The sequence below is a fragment of the Prunus avium genome, chromosome 5 (assembly GCF_965620075.1).
Source record: "Prunus avium chromosome 5, drPruAviu1.hap1.1, whole genome shotgun sequence".
In the NCBI taxonomy this organism is placed as follows: domain Eukaryota; kingdom Viridiplantae; phylum Streptophyta; class Magnoliopsida; order Rosales; family Rosaceae; genus Prunus; species Prunus avium.
Genome location: NC_142288.1, coordinates 16,071,573 through 16,099,375, shown reverse-complemented (window position 1 = coordinate 16,099,375; position 27,803 = coordinate 16,071,573). Strand labels below are relative to the sequence as shown.

The following is a 27,803-nucleotide window of genomic DNA, read 5'->3' as shown; positions in this document are numbered from 1 at the left end:
ATAAAATCCACAAAGGAGAAGGTGCATGCGTATGCTCGAAACATGAAAAGGAACAGGACAAAGACTTTGACATGATCACTAGAATAATTGTTGGTGAGCCTACAATTTCCTAGTAATAATTGTCCCCGGCTCATAAATTAGTCAATTAGGTTAGAGGTTGGAGATAAGATTTAGGAATGAGCATCTTATATTAATCTAGGGAAAACCAAAATTTGTGAAATTCTATACTCCTTGGCATGACTGTAGATTGCCAACGTATCTTTGTTTGTGTCAAAGTACTATAACTATGTACTCCTTGGTTTCATCGAGCCCTGAGTTTAGTTTTGCCCTCATGACAAAGTTGGCAGCTTATTTAAGGAATGTTGAGCCCTTGTAACAATTCCGATTTCGGTTCTTGATCAATTTTTTTCTTCTTCTCTCTATGTTGAAGATTGGCACAAGAACTATGCCGGCTTAGTAAAGTTTTAAAAAAATTGTTCACTTTCATATAATATGGTTGTTTTCTTCAAAAGAGGAGGGGAGAAGCAGAAAATAATGCGACAATCGGTTCTCAGCTGGAACAACAGAGCACTGGCAACCTATCGTGGGTCACCAGAGTCGATGAACATTACGAAACATGTGCTCATCGTCATGGATGGGATGAAAGAGTTCACGACGGAGCCGCTTGAATGGGCCCTTGAGAATGTAATCAACGCTGGCTCTACTATCACTCTTCTTGGTGTCATGCCGTGGCTTAACATTCCCCGTGAGTACTGTGATTCTAGTCTCCTCAATCCCTTAATCTTTAGTATATGCATATGAGTGATCTAAATGCATGGCAATCTTGAGCTTTTAATTCTAGTTGAGTATGTAATAAAACAAGCCAACACCGCAAAAATCGCATAACGCTATATTGTGGAAGGAAATCGAACCATTGACCTAGCCTAATCCTAACTCATTTCCCTACTCAGCCTCTCTAGTACTTCGGCTAACCCAAGAGCTTAAGTATTGGATTTTTAATTAGACCACGTAGTGTAGGTGTTGATGTGTTAATTTACAATTGATTATTCAATATTTCATGGAATTACACACATATAGTCATAAAAAGAAGTTCTTTAGAATTTTCCTTGATTTTATTTACATGTCACGCTTCTATAGCTGGCTATTTACTTTAATCCAAACAAGGTTTTGCTTCGTATATAAAATGGAATACCTGGGTGCTGAATGTAAATGTGCAGTCTCTTCCAAGACGTGGCTGGATGTTTGGCCGGTGGGACTAGAAGAATTGTCATTTGTCAAAGAGAAAAATGAGTGGAAAAGCGATCTCAAATATCTAAAGCTTCAGAAAGTGGTGGACCTTTGCAACAAATATGGGGTATATTTAACGATGGAGCTCTATATATATATATAAAAAAATTCATAACACAACCATGTATACATGCATACATACATACATACATATATATATATATATATATATATATATATATATATATTTATGCTCGTCTAACGTTCTGCATGTGTATGGAATGTTAATTGCAGGTTTTTCCACAGAAGAAAGTTATAATGGGTTATCCCTCACGGCTGCTGGTTCTTGAGCAAATTACAACCCTTCATGCAACATGGGTGGTCTTCGATAGGTATACCATGCATTACAGTGAAAGATTTCGACTTTATTCAGTTATTTTGTTCTTTATATTTTGAGAAGTGTGTCCAATAAGGACGGAGCCTAACTTCTGTTAAGATTTTCGTAAAAGGTGATGGATTAGGGTTAACAGAAGTTAGGCTTTCTTTTGAACACACTTTTACCGGAAAGACTACTTTGTTAATTAGACTAATTTACGTCAATAATGAACCAATTGTAACAAAAAAAATCTTAATAGAAGTTACGTTATGTCCTTACTAGGCATAAATATCAAAGTACGAAAATCAAAACGACTGATAAGAGAGTTAATCAAAAGTATATACTATTTGTCAAATTTATATCTAATACTTTAATGAGATCTCTCTACAGGCATCAAAAGAATGATAGAAAATTTTATGCCGGGAAGCTTCCATGTAACATGGTGATGATGAAAGAAGATGGGGAAGTTGATATGATAAAGGGACGGCCCATGATAGATAGTGACAGCGCCGTTGGAGAGTCACCGCCCTCTTTGCTACCAACTCCGATGATCTGTGACCCCTTGAAGGGAATTCTTAAGAAAAGAGCACAAGATCTTCATCAAGACCCCGAGGATCAAGTTCGGAAGGACGTGCCATGATCAACAAGGGAAGGAATGCAGAAACAAAGAGAGGATCTTGGCAGAACAGGAGAGGCTGAGGAGCTTAAATAGAGATGCAATAACTCCTTGGGGGAGTAACTTGGCCATGGGTTTTATTTGTTTTCACTTGAGTCAAGCTATTAAATTAATCACCTTTTGTTTGGCAAATGCGTATTCTCCCAAGATTTTCTGATGTAATAAGAATTTGCTCGCCATGCTTCTTATAATATTTCATACATGATCTTCTGGACTTGGTATCAGTTTCTATTAAATGGAACAAACAACATATAAAAAAAAGGGTGATGAGCATATAAAATTTGAGCAATGCTGAGGTCTTTTAAGCAATTTTCATATCCATATTAATATGGAAGATCAATATTATTGCATGTCCATTTATGAACTGATGCAATTATAGCATTCGATCTGTTTCAATTGATACAGACTCGGATAGCATGCCTTTGGCTTTTTTTACATTCGTTGTATTTATAATATAACCCATCTTCATACCGCAGTCAAATTTATTTTTCATAATATTTTTGGTAAAAAGAAGTGTCCCATAGACTGAAACAGTGGGAAAGGTGTTTTCAAGGCGCATAGCCACCGTGACCACCACCTTCACCACCCCCAGAACCGCCTCCATAGCCGGCCCCACCACCATGTGCACCCCCACCACCTGATCCGCCTCCACCACCAGAGCCTCCACCGCCCCCGCCACCAGCACCAGCACCACCGTAACCTCCACCAGCTCCACTACCGGCTCCTCCACCGCTGCCATATCCGCCTCCATGTGCTCCCCCAGCACCTTCTCCACCACCTCCGCCGCCACCACTCCCACCACCTCCTCCTCCTCCGTGGCCACCACCTGCTGCTCCTCCCCCAGCACCATACCCACTGCCAGAACCCCCTCCTTCACCACCACCTGCTCCAGAACCTATACCGCCACCACCTCCGCCGCCACTACCTCCACCGCCACCAGCACCATATCCACCCCCATGTTCTCCACCAGCACCATACCCTGCACCTCCTCCTTCACCCGCCCCACTTCCATACCCAGCACCCCCAGCAGCAGCACCACCGCCACCACCGCTACCTCCGCCGCCGCCGCCGCCAAGTCCTCCACCAGCAGTTCCATATCCGGCACCACCGCCTTCTCCACTACCACCACCATACCCCCCTATAGCAACATTAATCCTGCCTCCTAATAATTCTTCACTAGTGAAGAGGGCTCTAGTGGCAGAACAAATGCCTAAACTTAATATCACAAAGAAAATAACGCTACCAATCTTTTGGGGAGCCATGGGAGTAGTTCTAGCTACTTGAGTCCCGCAAGCTTATGTGTAGAATGCAACAGAAAGTAGGTATATATAGAAAAAAATTGTGATGGGGTCCCAAAACATCGTCCACTAAGAGAGAACGTGGATATTGAAAGGACATGCAAACTAAGGATAATTGTGGGCACCGACACATTCTCCAAAAGCACCCACTCCGTCTACTAATATCACTCTTATACTAGTGTGTTCATGCTGTCTTCCACATATGATAATAATTTACTTCTGGAAAGCGGCCTGCTGCAAACTCGATCTCTTTCACATTAGACAAAAGAACGTGAAATGTTAATTTTATTTTCCTGTGTAATTACTAGTGTTTTGAGTATAATATTCTTCAATCATTTGCTATATAATATTTCCTTATTTTCCATATGATGCCTGCATTGTCGTCAGCTTCTCTATTAGTGCAGTTGGTTTGGTAAGATCCATTATCATTTGTATAGTTTTTAGTTTTGTTTATGATAATTGGTCACAAAAAGGTTCGTTAATGATAAAAACATGCAGGTACATATTTATCATTATTTATTTACTTCTCAGACTATTGGATTATAGTTAGCGATGAGTCCAGACAAATCCTCATCCAGACTCATCTTCATCCATCTTTATTTTTCTAGGTGGGAAATGATAATGTAGGATATTTTCACCTTCATATTCTCACACGCCTCCGCATGTGTGGCGACATTTAAAGCCTAAAATGTGGACAACACATATTGGGAGATGTGGAGTGTTGGATTTGATGCAGAGATTAGAGAAGAGGATAACAAGGAACTGTAACTCCTAACTAAGCTTTCAAACCCTAACACTAACCTTGATTCGACATGGTGACAATAGAGGATCTTCTAGTAATGCAATAAACCATATATACTTGATTTTCTTCCACAACATCTTTGATGTAGTGAAATTTTAGGGCAATGTGTTTTGCTCTGTTGTGATAAACAGGATTCTTGCTCATAGCAATAACATATATGTTTTCACAAGGAATCAGAGTTGCCAATTCTTGTTTCTCACCGAAATCCTCCATAATTCTTCTCATCCATACTGCTTGAGAGTTGCAATTGAAGCCGATATCAAACTTAGCTTTTGCAGTTGATAGTGCATCTGATTTATGCTTGTTAGAGGTCCATGAAAATACACCAGTTCCTAGTGTAAATGTACAACCAGATATGCTCTTCAAGTCATCCACACTTCTTCCTCAATAAACTATCACAGAACCCAATCAATTTTAGCTCAACATTCCTTTCGTACATTATACCAAAGTCAATTGTACCTTGAATGTATCTTCGGATGCTTTTTGCAGCTCCATAGTGAATACTAGTTGGCTTGTGCATAAATCTGAACAACAAGCTTGTAGCATACATTATATCTGGCCTAGTTGCTGTCAAATATAGGGATGGCAATGGGCTGGTTCGGGTTTGGGTATGGCAATACAAAAGTCTATTAATATTTTTTTGGGCCAACTATCTTATTTTTTGTGTGTAAAATCAGGACTTTGATATGGTTTTATTCTGCTCATCGTATTAGAGGTTACGTTTCTTTTTGCTTTTTTTTTTTTTTTTTTTTTTTTTTTTTTCCAGGCTTCTTCTCATTCTTCTTTGGCACCTACGTACGGTAGAGATCGGAGGATTTGGTGGTGGATTTGAATTTAACCCAAACCTAACTAAGCCCCAAAATAAGAATGTCAAATGACTTCTAAAACTAGGTATTTGAGAATATTAATAATTTCTCTCCTAACTTTCTCTTCTCCTCTCATTTCTGTTTTTGGTTACTGAGAAAGGGAATGAAAGTTAAGGAATTGTCGAGCCAGCTAATTAAGTTGTTATTACTTTTCTTATTTCATGTACCAATTGAAACATATTACATAACTTTAATGTGATAATGTTTAGGTTTTGCTAATTGAATATAATTAACTTTTTTTATATAAAACTTTTCAATTGAAATTCTTCCAAGTGTCTCCTTCAGCGGAAGTCCATGGCTATTACTTATGAACTTCAATGGTCTCATTATGATATCTTGGTATAATCCATTAACTTTACTGTGACATTAAATCAACACTTGATATTTCTGGCAACCGTTTTTTAATTTTTTCGAATGTCAAATTTAGTTTTTCTGTTTCTTTTCTTAACCAAACAAAAAACACCTAAGAGGGGAAACAAGAAACAAGTCACAAGGACAAAACAAAGCAAAACCAAGGAGGCATGTGCAGGCCGAACAACAAAGTAACATCAATCTACATCCGGGAGTCCCACTCCACAAATGGTTCGAAGGAGAGAAGGGCTTGGGATAACCAAAGTGAGAGAAGCATCATTGGAGAGGCTTTGTTGTCAAACCCTAAAAACACTATTGATTGTGGGTGACAGTAGAGAGATAATTGCCTATATGGGCAGAAGACCACTCAGGTTAGGCTCATTCAATTCAAAGTCTGATCACCTCTCTCAACCCACACAATTTTACTCTTTTTTTTTTTTTTTTTTCATTGTTTTATTCAGGGACGGAGGCATGTATTGGGCTCCCATATGGAAATAGTTTTGACTTTTAAATATCATGTAGTCTTGACAAATAAGCTTATTTGAGGGACATTCTTTGTAGGGCCCACTTTGGATTGTATTTCAACAAATCCAAACTGTCTATTTTATAGATAATCATTCAAAGATCATCTCTACAAAAAATCACTTGAATCCGATCGATATTGTTTGACCACTTAATTGTGTTATTGAAATTTTAGTACTTTCTTGAAGCACCGTGTTCATTGATTTTGTAGGATACAATTGGATGTCTAAACGGTTTCTGATTTGTCTAATTTTTTGCAAGGATTATCTATGAATGTAGACTTAAAAAATAGATGGTTTGGATCGTAGGAAAAATATTTATAGGGGACCCTAAAGGGTGTCCCTCAAATAAATTTATTTGAGGGATCCCTCAATAGAAGAGGACTATATATATATAAATCATGTAATCAAATAGCCACTTGAAATAATAATTAGTGATTTTAATTATTTGAAGTCTCGAAGAGTAAAACTTAAATAGCTTTATTTTGTATTTGTATTGCATGTTTATTTATTTTTGTATTTATTTTTTACTAGTTTCTATCTTGTATATTACATGCATTTTGAGAGGTACGAATCATTACATCCCCCTGACTAGGTGTATCATTTTTTTTGTCATTAAAATTTACTCGTATCATCGAGTTTCTTTGTAAAGTAAATCCAGTCCAGTCCATTTTGAAATCCTCATTCCATTCTTAGTTTTATTTAATAATTGTTTTTCGTGATATTTAAATTAAGGACCTCAAGTACAAGTCTTTCTACAAAGGGGTCATGGGATTTTACATTTTTATTTACTATATCATTGTCCACAATACACAATCCACAAGAAACTAGATATGACCACAAGAAAACAACGGTAAATATTGGCTGTTAAGCTTTTTTTTCATTTCATTGTTTTACCGCTTCAACTAGTCTCTCTTTGGTTGCATTTCTAGAATTCAGCCAAACAATCATAGCCATTTTAAAAACAACAATCATTGTCATCCAAATGCACCCGATGCGGAATTTATAACGATAACAATTAGTATTGGTAACATTCATAAATATTATTATGAAGAAGAAGAATTCATATTAATTAATTGTCAATATATACAACCTTCGGGAGCATAAATCGGGATTCATAATATACTCAAAATTATATTAATCCTCTTGTACCTACATTTATCTTAGTTTTTTTTTGTCAAAGTCATTTTTGGTCCCCTGTAGTTTGACATTTCAATCACTTTTGACCTTGTAGTTTCAATTTTGTCAATTTTGCCCTTGTAATTTCATTTCTGTAGCAATTTAAGGACAATCATAATTTCTGTCAAATTATTCTTAACTTATGTTATCTATTCAGGGGTATTTTGGTCCAAAACATAATTGGGCTAAAATCATAGGGGCAACCGGTCTCCACAGCCCCCCACCCAAAGTCCCACTTCCAATCTCTCCTCATTTTGCCTTATCTCTCCCAACTTGATCTCGTACGTATTGCTTGGAGACGTGAGTCAGTCTTGGGGCAACTATTGGAACATAGCTCTCGGCTTGCTAGCTTATGTCTTGTGCATTTGTTGGGGTTAGGGCAACCTTGGGAGGTTGTGTTGGTGTTCAATTACACGGTATGGTGGCTAGCTGGGGTTGGGTGGGGACTGCTCATGACTGTTGGCAGGTTGGGGGATGGGATGCAAGTTTGGACCAAAATATGACAGGACCCAACCCAAATTCCACTTTGGAATCCGTGTCGAATCCCATGTGAGTCTAACACCTGGAAGGTGTCGAGACGAATGACTAAACTACCCTTTTTGCCCTAATTCAAAAACTAATTTAGGGTTTGACTTCTACCGAAAAACTGGCCAAGTCTTCCTTGAAAAACGAACATTTACCAAATTATTTGCACCTGTAGAAAATACAATTCTATAATCCCAATCGTTCAGCATAGAAGAATTTCGTCCATACACAATTCAACAGTGACTCAAATGGAACTCAGGCCCGTACAACATAATCAAAACACTGACATTCACCTTGTTATAAACGAGAATTAACGGTAGATTCAAAATTTGCTCAATTACAATGGATTTCAACTAAACCAATTCAAAGCATAATTCAACAGTTATTTTGCGGTTGCACCTAGGTTAACCTAGGTTGCCTATGTACCCTTAACGAGGGATCAAGCCACACGTAGTTTTTTCATACTTCCCTAACCAAAAGTTTAAACTCTAGTTAATCCTTTGAAATCATACAAAAGATTTTTGATTTAAGAACAATCTTCCACCCAATCACATATGTGCATATACAACACAAATATATAATAGCTTGTTACAGATATGTATGAAAATGAGAAAGTTACTAAAATAACTTTTGGTCATTTGAAACCTTAATATCGCTGCCAACAGTTTGAATAAACATGCTTCGATCTTCTATATATAATAACAAACTCATCACTTAAGAGAATAGTTATGAATTGTATAAAATCCTTAAAACTTGGAAACCTTCAATCATTGTCTCATAAAATCAGAAAATAGGTATTAAAACTTTTACCCAAAAATACCAAGATAAAATTATCAATTTTAGTTTAAACTTCTTAAAACCCAAATACTCTCCACCTAGGCGTACCCCCATTCATATTCCGTCAATTCCGATAATATTCTGTCAATTCCAGGTACCATGTATGTTACAACCTTGCAGAACTCGAGGGACATATGGTCAGCCTGAGAGCGCACATCCTCGCAGAACTCAGGGGACGTGTAGTGTGCCCGAGAACGCACATCCTCGCTGAACTCGGGGGACATGTAGTCAACCCGAGAACGCATATCCTCGCACCACACGGTTCAAGCGTCTTCGAGACTTGTGAGGCATTATCATAAATGACTAAACTGTTCCAAAGGCAACTAGGGGGGGGGGAAGGGGGGGGGGGGGGTACTCTTGTGGTGGGTTTGAAAACCATATTCCGAAATTTATCATAAAATTTCCCTTATTCCATAAATCTATTTTCCAAATCTTTTCTCAACTTTCCAAAAATCAGTTTTTAAACGGGTAGCCAAGATCCCTTCTCAAGCATAAAGTTCGTAAAGACCCAAAAATATTCACAAACCTCAATATAAAATTAAAGTCCGTTAATCCCATAACATAATCTTATAATCCTGTCAAGACCCCAAAATAATTCAAATAATAATCAAAACTTGTTTACATATAATTTCCATAAAATATTATATTCTACAATTAAAACAATAAACTTTCATAAACAACCCAATATCACCTAGTCATATACTTTAATAATTATAATAATAATAAATAATGTAAAATATTAACCCTTAGAGATCCCATATCCTTATTGACCCAAATTAAATTAATTTTCAATCAAAACCCATTTATGCAAGAAATTCCATATTTGAAGAACGAAGTACACTTAAAAACAAATATCCACTAATTTCCCAATAATCAAAGCCGAGTCCCAAGACTTACTTCCACAACCCATCAATCAAGTATCCCATACTCATATATCCCATTACTTCTAATATTGCATAAACTTCAAATATCAAAATAATATCCAAGAATACCATAAAATACTATAAAATAATCTCATAATCCCAACATAATCAAACTAACTCACATAACAGTCAACCCTCATTTATAAGATCGTTATAGTACTTCTCAAAGGATGAAACTGCCTAGGAAGACTCTCAGTCAACTGAGGAGTCAAACTTCCCATATTGGTCAACTGGGCCCGTGGGGCCCACAAATCCGATTCCCGATCGGAAAGTTCCTACGGGTTCAATAAGGTTTAATATACATGTCCTGCAAGTTTGGTCTGAATCGAATGATAAGATCGCTCGCGATCGCAAGATCGGATGGTCATCGTTTAACCTAATCTTTGAATCATTGAATCGAAGTATTTGGGACTCCGATTCACGATCCGCGAATTCCTACACGATCCTAGTGATTCCTAGATCAACATATATGAAAATGGAATTAATCCAACGGTCCGAACATATCGAACCCGGATAACGTCTAATATGCAATATCCGATCGATAGTCAAACGATAACCAAATTCAAATCCGAGCATATCGTTGTGCTCGGGATGACATGAGGATCATTTTAGGACCCAATGGCCTGCCACAAAGTGGCCCACACACTGCCACACGCGCCGGCAATGCGTGGGTGCCCAGAGTAATTTCAACGATAAGAAAATCTCCAAATTGCCGGTCAAGACCTATACCTACATGATCAGAACAATGAGTGGAGCAACTTTTGTTCTTGGACCATGGCCAAAAAGTGGCCGAAACTTGCACGAAAATCAAGCTGAAAACCGGCTGAAACTTTTAACCATAAAACGAGTTCCAAAACGCAAAAATCAATCATAATCAACCCAACCATCAGATAGAACACGTTGAGAGGATGAGAAAGCATACCTAGAAACGACGACGTAATGTTTTGACAAAATTAGAACTTTGTCGAGCTATCGCTGGCGAAGGAGCGGCTAAGCTCGTTGGAGACGGGATGGGTCGGAAAGAGTAAGTCGAGACAGTTCTAACGCAAGTGGTCTCGTGGCCGGAGGTGGCCGGACATAGGAGATATCGCCGACCAAAAATCAGACTGTGTTGGTCGCGAGGAGAAAGGCTACGGGAAGGGGGGAGAGAGAGAGAGAGAGAGAGAGAGAGAGAGAGAGAGAGAGAGAGAGAGAGAGAAGAAATTCTGGGTGTTTTGACTTCGCAATATTTACTGTTGTGCCACTGCACTTCCGTTGATCATAACTTCTTCGTTATAACTCGATTTGAGCCCACTACGTGTCTACGGACTCATCTTGACGCGATCTACGCAACGGTACTACTCAAATCCCAAAATTCTTTCCCAAACAAAAAGTCAACTTTAAACCCATTAAAATATTTCCGGGGTAAAATTGTCTTTTACTTGAATATTTTAATAATTAAATATTAATTTAGGATTGGGTTATCACAAAATACCCCTAAATAGATAATGTAGGGGTCTTTTTCGTTCCAGCAGCTTGATGAATGGGCCTGGGCTACTGTAAAGAGCAAATGGCTGGAATCGCCCCTTGTGTCTGAGTTCGAGAATCAAACCCCAAGTGTGCTTCGAAAGGGTAGCTGAGCCTTAGGAAACATCTTGGTCTTCTTCACCAACGAGACTAATAGTTGCTTGCATGTAAATATTGTGGCTTGGCATGAGAGGCTTGTGGCATGGGAGCTGAGCATTCGTGAGTTTAGCATGAGAGAGAGAAAGAGCTGTGATTTCCTATGAGAAACAGAGTTTTTAAGGCAAGGGAAGAGAGGACCTGACGAGGGTTTGGCTGAAAAGAGGGAGAAGGAGACAAGGAGAGGGCAATGGGTGGCTTAAGTGATTTTCCGGCAGCTTGACGAAAGCTCTGTCAAGCACTGGAACAGTTCTGCCAGGAGGGAAAATGGGGAAGAAGGATGAATGGTGCACGAAATTGCTAGGTTTTGAAGATGAGAGGGAAGCTTGCTCTCTGGATGTGTGTTATGAGAGAGAGAGAGAGAGAGAGAGAGAGAGAGAGAGAGAGAGGGGAAGAAGATGGAAGAACGAAGCATGAAATTGAAGGATTCCAAAGGGGATGCTTGCCTTCGATCGATTCTCATGGTTGCTGGGAGGCTTGCAGCAACCAAGGTGAGTTGTTTTGCTGGGTAGAAAGTGCCTCCTTTTATAGGCGCTGGAAACCCTTAATTTTGTCAAGCTTCCCTCCCCTTTCTCTTCACTTTCTTCCATTTAATCTTGTTTGGTGAAACTTCCTTAGCCTGAAACCATAGGCACGCAGCTTTTTGGGGTTCCAAGGTCCTCAAGCAGCAGGACTTCTCCATGTGGGTGGGGAGCCACCCACTTTTTCTTCTTGTTCTCTCACCAAAGCTTGAAGAGGAAAGAATGGGTAAGGGTGTTGGTCAAAAAGTGATTTACTTTCATCAGCACATGGGTTTGCTTGGTTTTGATGGTTTGGCTTTGATCTGGTTTTAACAAATATGTTGGATATTTTCCACGATGCTGGGTTGGGCTATTGGTATTTTATTTCCAGCGGCCTGTGAGTTTGCTCAAGCTGCTGGAAAACAACCTATTTGATCAAGGTGTTGGATATTTTGGCTGATGTGGGACTTTTCCAAGTGTTTGCAGGCCATTGGATATTTTCCTAAGCTATTGGGTTTTCTCTCTCATGCTTACCCATATGTTTGGGCTCAAGGAATGGGCTTGAGTTTTGGTGCTCCCAAGTAGCCCAAAACTTCCACTCCTTGGACCATCAATGGGCCTCGTGAATACTCGTAACCATCCATACCACAACTCGCTCAGCAAGCCCCAGGCATTCGCGTGGCTTGGGCCCACTTAAGCTTGTAGTGTGGCATGTTGCTTATTTGCTTGGCGTGGCATGTGTGCAAGCGCATATGACGAACTTTCGCGTGCCCAAATCGAGTTTCTTCTCGATAAGGTATAGCATTGGGCCGAGATTATATTTGGGCCTAGCCCTGGATTTTTTGGGCCTCAACAGATAACAAAAGTTAGAATAATTTGATGGAAATTAGAATGGTCCTTAAATTACTACAATTATGTAACTACAATGACAAAGTTGACGGAATTGAAACTATAAGGTCAAAAATGGTTGAAGTGCCAAACTACAGGGACCAAAAGCGACTTTTTACCTAGCTTTTTTCACCTTATTAATACTAATAATAATTTAATATAGGTAAGAAGAGGTGAAGCTTTTGGTGACAAAGAAGTAGTAAAGGTAATTTCAAGGAACATAACCACCGCTCTCACCACCACCTTGTCTCCAATATGCAGCTCCATAAGCTCCTCCATAGGTGCTGCCACCACCGAAAACTCCTCCGCCTGCACCACTTGCATAGCCACCACTAGTTCCACCACCAACCCCACCACCACTTGCTCCTCCAGCAGAATAACCTCCAATGGCACCACCACCATGTTCGCCGCCTCCTCCGGCACCACCACCATGTTCGCCACCTCCAATGGCACCAGCACCATGTTTGCCACCAGCACCATGTTTGCCATCGGCACCACCACCATGTTTGTCTTCTCCAATGGTACTAGCACCATGTTTGCCACCAGCACCATGGCCACCACCATCACCACCACCTCGTCCTCCATATGCACCTCCATAGCCGTTGCCACCACCGAAACCTCCTCCTCCACCTGCATAGCCTCCACTGGCTCCACCTCCAACTCCTCCACCACTTGCTCCTCCAACAGCATAACCTCCTCCGGCACCACCACCATGTCCGCCGCCTCCTCCATAGCCTTTGCCATGTTTTCCACCAGCACCTTGTTTGCCATCGGCACCACCACCATGTTCACCGCCTCCAATGACACCAGCACCATGTTTGCCATCGGCACCACCATGTCCGTCACCTCCTCTAGCACCACCACCATGTCCGCCGCCTCCTCCTGCACCACCTGCATAGCCACCACTAGCTCCACCTCCAGCTCCTCCACCACTTACTCCTCCAGCAGCATAACCTCCTCCGGCACCACCACCATGTCTGCCGCCTCCTCTATAGCCTTCGCCATGTTTTCCACTAGCACCATGTTTGCCATCGGCACCAGCACCATGTTCGCCACCTCCAATGGCACCAGCACCATGTTTGCCATCGGCACCACCACCATGTTTGTCGCTTCCAATGGCACTAGCACTATGTTTGCCACCAGCACCATATGCGTCACCTCCTCCGGCACCACCACCATGTCCGCCGCCTCCTCCTGCACCGCCTGCATGGCCACCACTAGCTCCACCTCCAGCTCCTCCACCACTTGCTCCTCCAACAGCATAACCTCCTCCGACACCACCACCATGTCCACCTCCTCCATAGCCCTCGCCATGTTTTCCACTAGCACCATGTTTGCCACCGGCACCACCACTATGTTCGCCGCCTCCAATGGCACCAGCACCATGTTTGCCACCAACACCATGTTTGCCATCAGTACCACCACCATGTTTGTTGCTTCCAATGGCACTAGCACCATGTTTGCCACCAACACCATGTGCGTCGCCTCCTTCGGCACCACCACCATGTCCGCCGCCTCCTCCATGGCCTTTGCCATGTTTTCCACTAGCACCATGTTTACCACCGACACCACCACCATGTTTGCCGCCTCCAATGGCACCAACACCATGTTCGCCACCAGCACCATGTTTGCCATTGGCACTACTATTATGTTCATCGCTTCCAATGGCACCAGTACCATGTTTGCCACCATCAGCATGTCCGCCGCCTCCTCCGGCACCATCACCATCTCCGCCGCCTCCTTTTACACCACCTGCATAGCCACCACTAGCTTCACCTCTAGCTCCTCCACCACTTGCTCCTCCAGCAACATAACCTCCTCCGGCAGCACCACCATGTCCACTGCCTCCTCCATTGCCTTCGCCATGTTTTCCACTAGCACCATGTTTGCCACCGGCACCACCACCTTGTTCGCCGCCTTCAATGGCACCAGCACCATGTTTGCCACCAACACTATGTCCGCTGCCTCCTCCAGCACCACCACCATGTTCGCCACCTCCTCCTGCACCACCTACATAGCCACCACTAGCTCCACCTCCAGCTCCTCCAACAACATAACCTCCTTCGGCACCAACACCATGTCCGTTGCCTCCTCCGGCACCAGCACCATGTCCGCCTCCTCCTCCATGGCCTTTATCATGTTTGCCACCAGCACCCTGACTGCCACCGGCACCACCACCTTTTCCACCTCTGTAACCACTGCCATGCTTTCCAGCATATCCAAAGCCACCGCCACTGCCACTGCCAGTACCTCGACCATCGCCGCTCGCTCCATGTTCACCACCAACACCATGACTGGCACCACCTTCTTCACCACTCCCACTTCCATGTCTTGCAGCACCACTACCACCGCCACCGCCACCATGTCCACTAGCACCTCCATAGGCAACGCCACCGCCTTTTCCACCACCACTACCACCTCCATAGCTAGGAGCGCCATGTTCTCCTATCACTCCATAACCCCCACCACTTCCTGCACCTCCTACGCCACCATATCCCCAAACACCACCATAACTTGTAGCACCACTAACTCTATACCCCGATCCACCATCACCACCGACGACATAGCCTGCACCATAGCTGACAGTAGGAGCATGGGCAGGCTCTTTATAGTGTAGGATTGTTCTGGCTGCAGAACATATCCCTATACCTAATAACATAAAGAAGACAAAACTATGAGTGTTTTGAGTAGTCATTGAAATAATGTCGTTGAATCCACAACAATGGAGTAGAATGCAAGAGAGGTGAAGGTATATATAGGAGTGGGAAAGGGTGGTTGAAGCACATGCAGAAGAGAATTTGAGGTGTTTCAAAAAAAGTGGCTGAATGCTAGAACAAATCATATATAGAAATAGAGGAGAGCTTGTGTTTGGTAGTCTTGCTACAACGTGTTGGTTTCAGACTATTTTTACGGTTCTTTCAAATTATTAGTGGGTACGAATTTACGTGAAACAATTAATATAGATAATAAGAAGCTGCATGCTAATTTAATTTTTAGATAATCACCATCATCCATAATCCGAATCATTGACTTAATTAGCATTATATGTATATATGTGGAGTGGGTTAAATTAAGTATTATCTTAATTAGCAGTTGATTCATTATTATGTAAAGTCATGTTTAAGAATGAGAATGCCATAATGCCACCTTCCCAAGTGCCTGTTATGATTCGTCTCTCCTCCTCTCCTCACACACACACACACATATATATATATATATATATATATATATTGGTCTTTTGGTTTAGAAAATTCTTTAGATGTAACGTTCAATTTTAGCAATCCAAAGAATGACACAAAAAACACTCAATAGCTTGCATTCTATTGTTGTTGGCACTATCAGGCAAAATAGTAAGAGTGGACTATGCGTTCTAGGTTTGATGTTGAGCCTGGTGCCTGTTGCGTTTCCTTTAATTCGTTCACCAAATAATGTGTCAGTTTATGTCAACTATTTACTCGTTTGTTTAGTGACAATTATTTATCTTGTTATTGTGTATCCAAATATTACCTGGCCATTTGGTGAAAATAATAATAATTTTTCTTAGCACAGTAATCATATGTATTTGTCCGTGTGTGTCGTGCCGTAAAATACAAATATAACACATCCCATGATCAAATTAATAAACCGAATAGTAAAATCCATTATATTAGTAAAGTTTAGGAATATTTTGGAACCTTTATTTAGGATTTTGAGTTTAGTATTTAAAAAACTTTGTGGAATTGTAATCGAATATACAATCATGACTTTTACTTGTGAACTTCAATGGTGCCATTATCTTCTACGCGATATCTTGGTATGAGTGCTACTATTTCCACCCACCTGTCCTTTTTCCTCATCCACCTTATCTTCCCACCCACCATGTAAATTTGAAAAAACACAATCATATTTTTTCACTCACCATTATTTCTAAAATACCCTTTAATTATTATCATAAGAAAAAATGGAACAACAAACACAATGGCATTTTTATGACAAACCATTCGACAAAATTGCCTTATGTGCAGATACAAGTTCCAGTCATCATCACAATCGATGAAGGCATGGACTATTTTGTGAACCAGAAGCTTTGAATACCAATTTAATGCAATTTAAAATAGGGAGGTTTACTATTATACCCAATATAGGGGCCAAAATTATTTTAAAAAACCTATATGAAATGGACTTTGAAAACACACCCAAAGCCCATTTACAACATAACAAAGAGACTTTTAACTTCTTATAAATTACAAAACTGCCATTATTTCTTAAAACAAGCCCAACCCCAAGACCTCATAAAAAAACCCAAAACACTCAATAGGCATCAAAGTAATTTAATAATCAAAATTAAATTCAACAAGGCCAACTGTCATTTTTTGAATTTGTTTACATGAATTAAATGGCGTAGGGTTTATCTATATCATTAGTGCTTATAATGGGTATACTAAATATCTCTTTAAAATATTAATTGAATACCAATTTATTAAAATTTAAATTAAAAAAAAGGAATTGACAGTGTATGGGAATGAAGTCTTCAGGTGTGAGAGTGAGAGCGAGAGAAGACTTTGAGTTGATTCTGATGTGAACCTAGTGGCTGGAACTCCCTGCTCTCCCAATTTAAAACGTCATTGTTTGGTTTCTGATGCAAAACCAGAAGCTGCAACTCCTTGCACTCTGAGTTCAAAACGTTATAATAATCACTTATAATATGCAACTCCATGCTCTCTGAGCTCGAAACGCCACCGTTTGAGCTGACGGAGCTGGCGATGAGTAATATGAGTAGGAGGAGGACTGCCCAAATAGAATTCTAATGCTTCATCTGTGAGATTCAATCCAAAAGAAAGAGAAAATGATGATGTGATCGAAAATGAGTTGAGGGGTTTTGGGGTTGAGTTGAGGAGAAAAGTTTCTTCTTTTTTTTGGCTAGGTTAAGGTTTTTTCATAAGTCCTTAGAAGTTATTTTACAAATGGATAAATTTGTCTTTAAAATTTTGAAGATAAAGTGGGTGGGAAAATAGGACATGTGGGTGAAAATAGTAGCACTCTTGGTATAATTCATCAAGTTTTCAGCAAACTTTACTGTGACAATAAAACAACACTTCGTATTTCTACCAGTCCTTTTTTTCTTTTTCTTTTAGTTTTTCTAAAGTCAAATTTACTTTTTCTGTTTCTTTTCAACAAAAAACCAAAAAAAAAAAAAAGGTTTATATAGATCCAAATTCCAATTGAGAAGTTGGTTTTAATCCTCGAAGTTGGTGACTTTGATACAAGTCCTTTAACTTTGTGCCACATAGGATTACATTCCTTTTTAAATATTTTTTGATGTAATCTTTTTGTCTTTATTTTTTAAAATCATTTTTTGTTCCAATGTTGCCCCTTATGCCTTGAATCGGATAACTGTAATTTATGTGATAATTACGGGAAAGAACTGTTTATGACCATAATTAATAACAAATTAAGTGCTTATGACCATAATGATTTTGGTATATTAATTATGTTGCCTTTTTTTTCTTCTTCTTTTAATTGCATCCATGAATTCTATTAATTGCATCTAGATTTTGTATATTAACGTTGTCTTTGTTTTTCCTTCTTTTAACCCAAAAAAATCTTTGGCTTTCTTTTCTTATTGTTTACGACCTCTTTATTAGGTAAATTGAAGAAACCAAAAAAAAGGTATATTGAAAATAACAAAATACATATATGTCAGGTAGATTATATATTATCTCATAGTTTCCCAATAATCAGGTACAATCCTATATTTACCTAGTAAGTTATGTTCATAATCTCACATTTACCTAGTAATTGGATACATAATCTTATATTACCTAGTAACCAGGTACATTAGAAAATTCTACCTATATATACATATATTAAAATAAAGCACATGAGCTCATAGTACCTATATATTAGGTACATAAAAACGTCATCAATAGTTCTCTTGTTTATATTGTTTTTCTCAAGTTTTTTTATTTGTTGCTATGCTATGCTCTTAAACACCACGAATCAACTTGATAAGTAGTTAACATATTGTGTTTTCAATATTTGGGTGTTTATCTGATGCATAGGTATATAATTTCATGTAGGTGCTTGCTTCATCGATTAGTATAATATGTGGGTCTTTACATTTATTGATTAAATTGTATTTTATACATATATTAGGTAAATGTTCACAAGGAAAGAATTCAAATTTTAAATTATGAAATTCAATTACAATGAAATAATGCATTAAATTTGGATTGTCAATGTGTTTCCTTATTTACCTCAAAGGGTAAAATCGACATAACAAAAAAAAGCAATTAAAGTCAAAGGACATGCATCTAAAACCAAAACGACGAGGACTTAGCCTAATGACAACTAATCGTTTTGGACCTAAATCTAAGAAGCCTGAAATTAAAAAAAAAAAAAAAAAAAAAAAGACCGCCCAAGAAGAAACAAGAATCAGGTCACAGTAAGGCCAAAACAAAGCAAAGTCAAGGAGCCATGCAGGCCGGCCAAACAAAGAAATAAAGAAACATCAATCTACATCAGGCTGTCTCCACTCCAAAAAAGGTTTAGAAGGAGAGAAGGCTTGGGATTTGCGGCTACCAACTTGCATTTGATAGTTTAATTGGAGAGGGTTGCTGTCAACCCTAAAAACACTATCATTTCTTTTTCTCCACGAGGAACAGATAGCCACAGAAAAAGGCCAATTTTGTAGGTGACAGTAGAAAGATAATTGTTAGGCTCTCTGACTCAATTCAAAGTCATTACTAGCATTAGCACGGATCACCTCTCTCAACCCACAAAATCCACAAGAAAATAATGGTAAACATTGAACTGTTACGCTTTGGTATTATGATTTTTTTTTCTTTCAATTCAATGGTTTACCAAGCTTTCTTTTCTTTCTTTTTTTTCCTCTCTTTTTTTGTTTTCGTTTTTGTTTTAGTCTCTCTTTGGTTGCACTTCTAGAATTCAATCATTGTCATTCGAATGCCCGCAGCACTTCTAGAATTCTCTTTGGTACGTAACATTTATAAATATATCATGAAGAACAAGAATCCATATTAATCATCAATAGATACAATCTTTGGGAGCATACAATTGGGATTCTTCATATACTCAAAATTATAATAATCCTCTTATACCCACATTTATCTTATTTTTTTTTTCCCTTTTTAATACTATTAATAATTTAATATAGGTAAGAAGAGGTAAAGCTTTTAGTGACAAACAAGTAGTAAGGGGAATCTCAAGGAACATAACCCCCATGGCCACCGCCTTCACCGGCCCCACCACCTCCTCCGTATGCACCTCCATGTGCTCCTCCATAGCCGCTGCCACCACCAGAACCTCCTCCTCCACCAGCACCACCCGCATAGCCACCACTAGCTCCACCTCCAGCTCCACCACCAGCTCCTCCCCCACTACCATATCCTCCTCCACTTGCTCCTCCAGCAGCATAACCTCCTCCGGCACCCCCACCATGTCCGCCACCTCCTCCATAGCCTCCGCCATGTTCACCACCAGCACCATAGCCACCACCGGCTCCACCACCTGCTCCACCTCCATAACCACTACCATGCTCTCCAGCATATCCAGAGCCACCACCACCACCAGTACCACCACCTCCACCACCGCCCACTCCATGTTCCCCACCAGCACCATAGCCGGCACCACCTCCTTCACCACCCCCACTTCCATATCCTCCAGCACCCCCTGCACCATAAGCACCTCCACCGCCATAAGCACCACCGCCACCACTACCACCGCCACCACCACCACCATATCCACCAGCACCTCCACCGCCTTCTCCACCACCACTACCACTGCCGCCACCACCACCATGTCCACCAGCACCTCCATAGGCAACACCACCGCCTTCTCCACCACCAGTACCACCGCCGCCGCCACCACCATGTCCACCAGCACCTCCATAGGCAACGCCACCGCCTTCTCCACCACCACTACCACCTCCATAGCCAGCACCACCATGTTCTCCTACAGCTCCATAACCTCCACCACTTCCTGCACCTCCTCCGCCACCATATCCCCCAGCACCACCACCTCCATACCCTGATCCACCACCGCCACCGCCACCGCCACCATGGCCTGTGCCATAGCCGACAGCAGGAACATGGACGGGCTCTTCATAATGTAGGAGTGTTCTGGCTGCAGAACATATCCCTATACCCAATAACACAAAGAAGACAAAACTGTGAGTGTTTTGAATAGTCATTGAAGTAATGCAGTTGAATCCACGACAATGGAGTAGAATGCAAGAGAGATGAAGGTATATATAGGAATGGGAAAAGGTGGACCGAGCACAAGGTGGTTGAAGCACATGCAGAAGAGAATTTGAGGTGTTCCAAAGAAGGTGGTCCAGTAAAAACTATACACTCACTTACTACACTAGTGTACATATCCACTAGTGTGTTTTTGCTGTCTCCCACATACATTGATATGATATCGTTACGCAATCAAGCCATTTTGTTAAGCTATTTAGCTATGTGTTGTTATATGGCATATTAAACTCATCAAATATGGCATAAAGTTGGCTATAAGTGTCACTCAAATTTTTTATGCGTTATTTTTTATTAAAAAGAAAAAGCAAGCCATATATATATATATTCAAATAATGGATTACTAATGTTCGCCAAAAAAAGTGGTTGAATGCTAAAAGAAATTTATCCATGGGGATGATGATATGTTAATGTTCATTTCTTGTAAGATATAGAAAGTAGGAGAACTTGTGTTTGGTCGTCATGCTGTTTTTATTCTTCTTTCAAAGTATTAGTGGATACGGATTTTAAAAGGAATAATTAGTAGATAATGAGAAGCTACATTTTCATTCTCGATCGGCATTTAGATTTGCTTCTTGGTGACCTATAAGGCTATACATTGATGGGAAAAAGACAGATCGAGCAGGTTAGAAGAGAAAACATAGAGGAAAAGGGAACTGAAAGAAAAAAAAAACATTGCAAATTGAATCTAAACGGAAATCCTAAAACATACCATAATTTCTGACCAGAAAACACGATTCTATTACTAGTAAGGGAACAATATAAAATGCATGCTTCAATCATATTACCTTGGTAACAATATAAGGTCGTAATCTTTTACGTTTTATGTTTGTTAAAACCAAACTAACTGTAATGCTATTTTGGGTTTAGAGTTAATTAATCGGTTCGTCTGTTATATTGTCCTCATTATGGGCTTGATGTGTTTTAGTTATACTTTTGATATAGGTGATATTAATTAGGAGATGAGAGATTCGAACATAGGAACTCAGGTGCAGTACAATTATTATATTTTGTATTTGTGAAAAACTGAAGTGATTGGATTGCACTTAGAGTTGACCATTTAGCCTGTAATATTTTTATATATGGGCTTGATGTACCTTATCTTTACTTCGTTATATAGGATATGGTTATGGACTATAGATTATGCGACAGGATTTACATTAAAATGGACCTGCACGTATAAATATACCATTGTAGTTAATTGGGAGGTCCCTACTCCCACTGTGACCTATCACTTATTTAAACCTTCCAATTACACTTGATATATATATATATATATATATATATATATATATATATATATATATATATATATATATATATATATATATATATATATATATATATATATATATATATATATATATATATATGGGGCTTTAGTTGAGAGATCCGTCAAATATACTTTTTCGAGGGACACCCTTATAGGGCCCACTTCGTATTGTATTTTACTAATCCAAACCGTCTATTATGTTATATTGTCCTCGTTATGGGCTTGATGTATTTTAGTTATACTCTTGATATAGGTGATATTAGGAGATGGGAGATTCGAACATAGGAACTCGGGTGCAGTACAAATATTATATTTTGTATTTGTGAAAAACTGAAGTGATTGGAAAAGTAATTGCACTTAGAGTTGACCATTTAGCCTGTTATATTTTTATATATGGGCTTGATGTACCTTGTCTTTACTTCGTTATATAGGATATGGTTATGGACTATAGATTATGCGACAGGATTTACATTAAAATGTAGTTAATTGGGAGGTCCCTACTCCCACTGTGACCTATCACTTATTTAAATCTTCCAATTACACTTGATATAAATATAGGGAGCTTTAGTTGAAAGATCCGTCAAATATATTTTTTTGAGGGACACCCTTATAGGGCCCACTTCGTATTGTATTTCACTAATTCAAACTGTCTATTTTGTAGATACTCATTCAAAAATCATTCTAAAAAAAATCCCTTGAATCCGATATTATTTGACCACTCAATTGAATTATTGAAATTTAAGTACTTTCTTGAAGTTCCATGTTCATTGATTTTGTAGGACACAATTGGATGTCAAAATAGTTTCCGATTTGTCTAATTTTTTACAAGGATGATCTATGAATGAAGACCTAAAAAATAGATGGTTTGGATCATTAAAAAAAAATATTCGTAGGGTACCCTAAAGGGTGTCCCTCAATAAAAGGGGACTATATATATATATATATATATATATATATATATATATATATATATATATATATATATATATATATATATATATATATATATATATATATATATATATATATATATAGAGAGAGAGAGAGAGAGAGAGAGAGAGAGAGAGAGAGAGAGAGAGAGAGAGAGAGAGAGAGAGAGAGAGAGAACATAAGACTTCTATAGTAGCGAGGTAATCAAATAATTCGATGCCTATGGTTCTACATGCTTATTTAATGACCATAATTATTTTATAAATTACTTACATCTTGCCCTTACATTTGTGCATATGTATCTAGAAAAATAAAGCCAATGTACTTAATCCATAAAAACACTCCCCCATTAACTCACTCTCAATCTTCATCACAATTGCTTCATTGGCAGGACCCCAAAATAACTTTATTAAAAATGAGCATGCATATGTAGGTTAGGCTAGTTGGCATGGGCCGTGAGCCCGTCGGATTGCATCCAAGTTTGAGTCCCTTCCTCTGTAGATTAGAATAATTTAGAGTAATTTAAACTATCGATTGTATTCAAAAAAATAATGAGGGGTTCGGGTCACACTTTACATTCTAGTCCATAATCTGAACCATTTATTTAAGCCTCTATGAAACCATTATATCATAAATGTGGAGTGGGTTAAATTAAGTATTATCTTAGCAGTTGATTGATTATTATGTATATGCATGTTAATCATTCAAACACTGCGGACCTTGAAATGGCCTCCTAGCTAGTTTTATTCTAGAAGTTCCAAAAGGTGATCAATTATAAAGAGCTGAAGCTAAAAGTGATGAAAGATTCAGATTTATATGAATGCCATTATGTCAGTGCACAAGCTGGCTAGCCACCACCTTCCCAAGTGCCTGTAATGATTTCGTCCCCCCTCCCTCACACGTCTTCATCGTTTGGTCACCGTTCAACCAAGCAACGAGCAGCATGAAGCGATTGTTATTACTTTTACATGATGACCATGTACATGCCATTTTTCGATGCGACGTCCAATCTTAGGATACCATAGAAAGAAACAAAGAAAGCATTCTTTTGGGAAGTTAGAAAACCCTACCAGCACTGACTAGCATACGACTTTCATTGAGGGAAAAGTGAAGAAAAAAATCTCAACAGCTTGCATTTTATCGTTGTGGGGATCACTGTAGATCAAAAAAATAGTATGAGTGTCGACTATTCGTTCTAGGTTTTGAGCTGGGGCCACGTTCCCATTCGTTTAATTTTCAGACTATCAATATTTCATGCAATAATACTAAGGTCACCAAATCCATTCGCCAGATATGTGTGTTTTTATTTTATTTTAAAACAAACGTTATAGTTTAAACTATATGGAGAGGGGGATTTCTCACACACACTACCAAGGTGCCATGACCATGGCGTTTCGAACCTTACACCACTAGTCTTCAAATCAAGGCCATTTTTCACTGGGCTAGAATCCGGTGACAAAATTAATTAATTAGAAATTCGCTAGATAATGTGAAGTGGATTCAAACATTGCCTCGTTTTTTGGTGAAAAGATTTGGTGTTCCTAACCCTACTCCTATAGATTATTCCATGAAATTTTGTTTGACAATTTTTGTCGGTGTATATACTTTGATGTGATTTTAAAGCTAAAGTATAATGTTTATTAGCTGAGTGCTGGCAGATCTACCACCAACAATGATGAAACCTAGTGACCCAATGTAATGGTTTACAATGCATATGAGGATCATTGCCGTCCCATGTTCTTCAGATCGAAGACCTCATTGAGAGAAGCTCCAATTTATATCTAATTAAAGCTTCAATGACACAAGCTGTGCCGCATTTGTTAGTAGGTATATATAGTGGGCGATCACATGCTATGACGCTAGGGCAACCTTCTCTACCTAAGCCGCTTACTGTAGATGGGACCAATCCATCTCACTTTGCTTCCCTAGTGGAGAGAGCCTTTTATTCTTCACGCTTGTTGCTCTTGTGGTTTGGTTGGCTGGTTGCAACCTTCTTCTGTGTACAGCATCATTTTGACGCATCAAAATCTTCTATATATCTTCTATAATTTATTAATATATGAAAAAAAAAAAAGCTTGTTTATTAGGGGCCTATGCTGGGATCCTCCCTCTAGTTAGATTTTTGTACAATCGATAGTCTAAATTACTCTAAATTACTCTAAATTATAGAGATGGAATTTGAACTTGAGTGCAAAGGGGACGAATTCACTGTCCTGATCAACTAACCTAACCCACATATGCTTCTAGACGCCTATGCTGGTTGCAACCTTCTTCAACATCATTGTGACACATCAAAATCTTCTATATATCTTCTATAATTAATTAATATATGAAAAAAAAAAGTTTGTTTTATTAGGCTCCTATGCTGGGATCCTCCCTCCTAGTTAGCTTTTTGTATAATCGATGGTATAAATCCAAATTGAGTACACCGGAATTTTTAAAATCTTTTCAAACGCTCTAGGATCCTAATTGAATACACCCCTAAATTACTTTAAATTAATCTAACTTATAGAGTTAAGATTCGAACTTGAGTGCAAAGGGGCGAACTCTCTGCCCTGCTCAACTGGACTAATGGACATGTGCTTCTAGGTATTAGTACCCCTAACCAAGATCTACTTATAGGCGCCAAGGGATAAGCCTAGTAGAAATGGGCATTGACTTGCATCATTTGTATGTGTGTGTGAGAAATCTCCCTTCCCTCTAGTTTAGACTATCTCTTGTACTATTATAAATATATTATAAAATTTAAAAAAAAACCAAAAAAAAACATATGCTTCTAGGCGCCTATGCTGGTTGCAACCTTCTTCCACATCATTCTGACGTATGAAAAATAAGTTTTTATTTTATTATTTTTTGAGGAAAAATAATAAGTTTGTTATATTGGGCGCCTACGAAAAATAAGTTTTTATTGCAACCTTCTCCCCTCGTAGTTAGCTTCTAGGTAACAGAGTCAGCAGCATCAACTTTTGGGATGACCGATGATAATCAAATAAATTTGAAATCTTAGACAGAGCCCGCATCGTCTGATTTAAAAACGACCTTCGGAAGGAAGGCCCAAAATCCGCAATTTCAATTTCAATAGAATCCAAAGAAAAGAGTCATCTGACATCAAAACTGCGATATATGTTCTGCAGTTTAAGGTCATTTGTAAGAGCTATTATCTTAGTTCGAAAGAAAAGTTATACATCGGGCAACCACTAAACTGAAAGGCCGTGCCAAAAATCTTTTGTCATATCATGGAGGAAACCATGAGACTCCAACCAAATCATTTTCCAACAATATAGATATATTATAAGGTTATCTATTGTATACGTCCTTCAACTTGGCTCCGCAATTGCAATTGGTTCCCTGAACTTTTTTTTGAGGCAATTAGGTCATCCAACTCTCTTATCCGTTCCAATTGAGTCATTTCGTCAATTTGGCTGTTAATTTTAGAACTAAAATCATCCATTTCAATTAAAATATTTTAAATTTTAAAAATTAAAGAAAAAAAGTGAAAAAAGTGAAAAAAAATTAAATTAAATTAAATTAAATAAATAAACTTAAAAATAAAAAATCTAAATCTAAATCCCTCTTTCTTTCGCTCTGTCTCTCCCTCTCTCTCGCAACCCATTTCCTTCCTCCTTATCCCACCCCCCATCTCCCAACCTGCAACCCATCTCCCCTCCTCGGAACGTCGAATGAAATAGGTCTTGCTTGGTGCTTGCGCTCAGCAAGGCGGTCGAAGAAGGCTGCAAGTGGAAGCAACCGATGCTTTGGTCATTCAGTTGACTTCTTGCTATCAGTCCAAGCTTGTTGTCATGCTAGAAAAAGCAGGGGTTGCGGGTGGGTTGGGGTCGCTCCTCTAGTTGAAGTATCGGGCCCCTTTTTCGTTGCCTAGGTTACACCTTCGTTGCCTGGCTCTATGACCGATTCAGGGAGCTATAAAGTTGGGGAAAAAGTGAGAGAAAATGGTGTCAGCTTAGTTTGCCTAGTAATGATTAAGAATTTTAATAACCCTTGATACTGGCTCTAAGATTTGATCTTATTAATCCCCTGTTGTGCATCTGTAAATAGAGCCAAGTAAATTCTATGTGGTTTCTACCAATCACAAACTATTGATATGGATTTGTATTGTAAACTTGTGAAGATGGAGGTGGGGTTGTTAGGGTTGATGATGGATGAAGAAGGTGGAGTTGGGGTCAACGATGGATGAAGAACCCGAAAGGACGCTTTTACCCTCTCACTTTGACAGATAAATTGACAGAGTTGGACGGTAGGACCCAATTTGAACTATTTATCGAGTTAACGAATGTAATTGCCTAAAAAAAAAAGTTCACGGACCCAATTGCAACTGGGGGCCAAGTTCAGGGACGACTATAGTAGATAACCCTATACATATAATATAGGGAAGAAAACCTTGTTTTCTAGATAGTTTTGATGAGCTCCTCATGAATTAAGTTTTTATTTTATTTTTTCTTATAAGATGAATTATGTATTATGCCTTGGTTAAAAATTATGATTTGATACATTGCACATTTGTGCTCACTGGGATTAGGCCCGAAAATAAATTTGATCATCGAAATTTCAGTTTTCTCAATTTCGTTATCACACTTGAAGTCGTCAACAAATCAAGTCCAATTACCTATTACATGCATTCAGGGCATGATCGCCCTTTCACCACAGCCCAGTCAAAACCCCTCAATATATCGATATGGGTTAAGTTTGTAATAAT

The 27,803-nt window shown here is 39.0% G+C and overlaps 4 protein-coding genes across 4 annotated transcripts; 1 reads left to right on the top strand and 3 right to left on the bottom strand.

Annotated features, from left to right (window-relative positions):
* Positions 1–415: 415 nt before the first annotated feature.
* Positions 416–2,560, top strand: LOC148294400 (uncharacterized). Its single transcript, XM_088253443.1, has 4 exons — positions 416–745; positions 1,218–1,354; positions 1,522–1,619; positions 1,994–2,560. The coding sequence occupies exons 1-4, from the start codon at positions 493–495 to the stop codon at positions 2,241–2,243; spliced, it is 738 nt and encodes a 245-aa protein (XP_088109569.1). The 5' UTR covers positions 416–492; the 3' UTR covers positions 2,244–2,560.
* LOC110768576 (uncharacterized) lies at positions 2,560–3,595 on the bottom strand. Its single transcript, XM_021972350.2, has one exon. It carries the CDS (start codon positions 3,539–3,541, stop codon positions 2,828–2,830), a length of 714 nt encoding a protein of 237 aa, XP_021828042.2. The 5' UTR covers positions 3,542–3,595; the 3' UTR covers positions 2,560–2,827.
* Positions 3,596–12,630: 9,035 nt separating this feature from the next.
* LOC110768574 (uncharacterized) lies at positions 12,631–15,349 on the bottom strand. Its single transcript, XM_021972347.2, has one exon. It carries the CDS (start codon positions 15,324–15,326, stop codon positions 12,843–12,845), a length of 2,484 nt encoding a protein of 827 aa, XP_021828039.1. The 5' UTR covers positions 15,327–15,349; the 3' UTR covers positions 12,631–12,842.
* A 4,277-nt stretch (positions 15,350–19,626) lies between these two features.
* Positions 19,627–20,870, bottom strand: LOC110768575 (glycine-rich protein). The gene has a single exon (XM_021972348.2). The coding sequence runs from the start codon at positions 20,820–20,822 to the stop codon at positions 19,836–19,838; it is 987 nt and encodes a 328-aa protein (XP_021828040.1). The 5' UTR covers positions 20,823–20,870; the 3' UTR covers positions 19,627–19,835.
* Between the last annotated feature and the right edge of the window lie 6,933 nt (positions 20,871–27,803).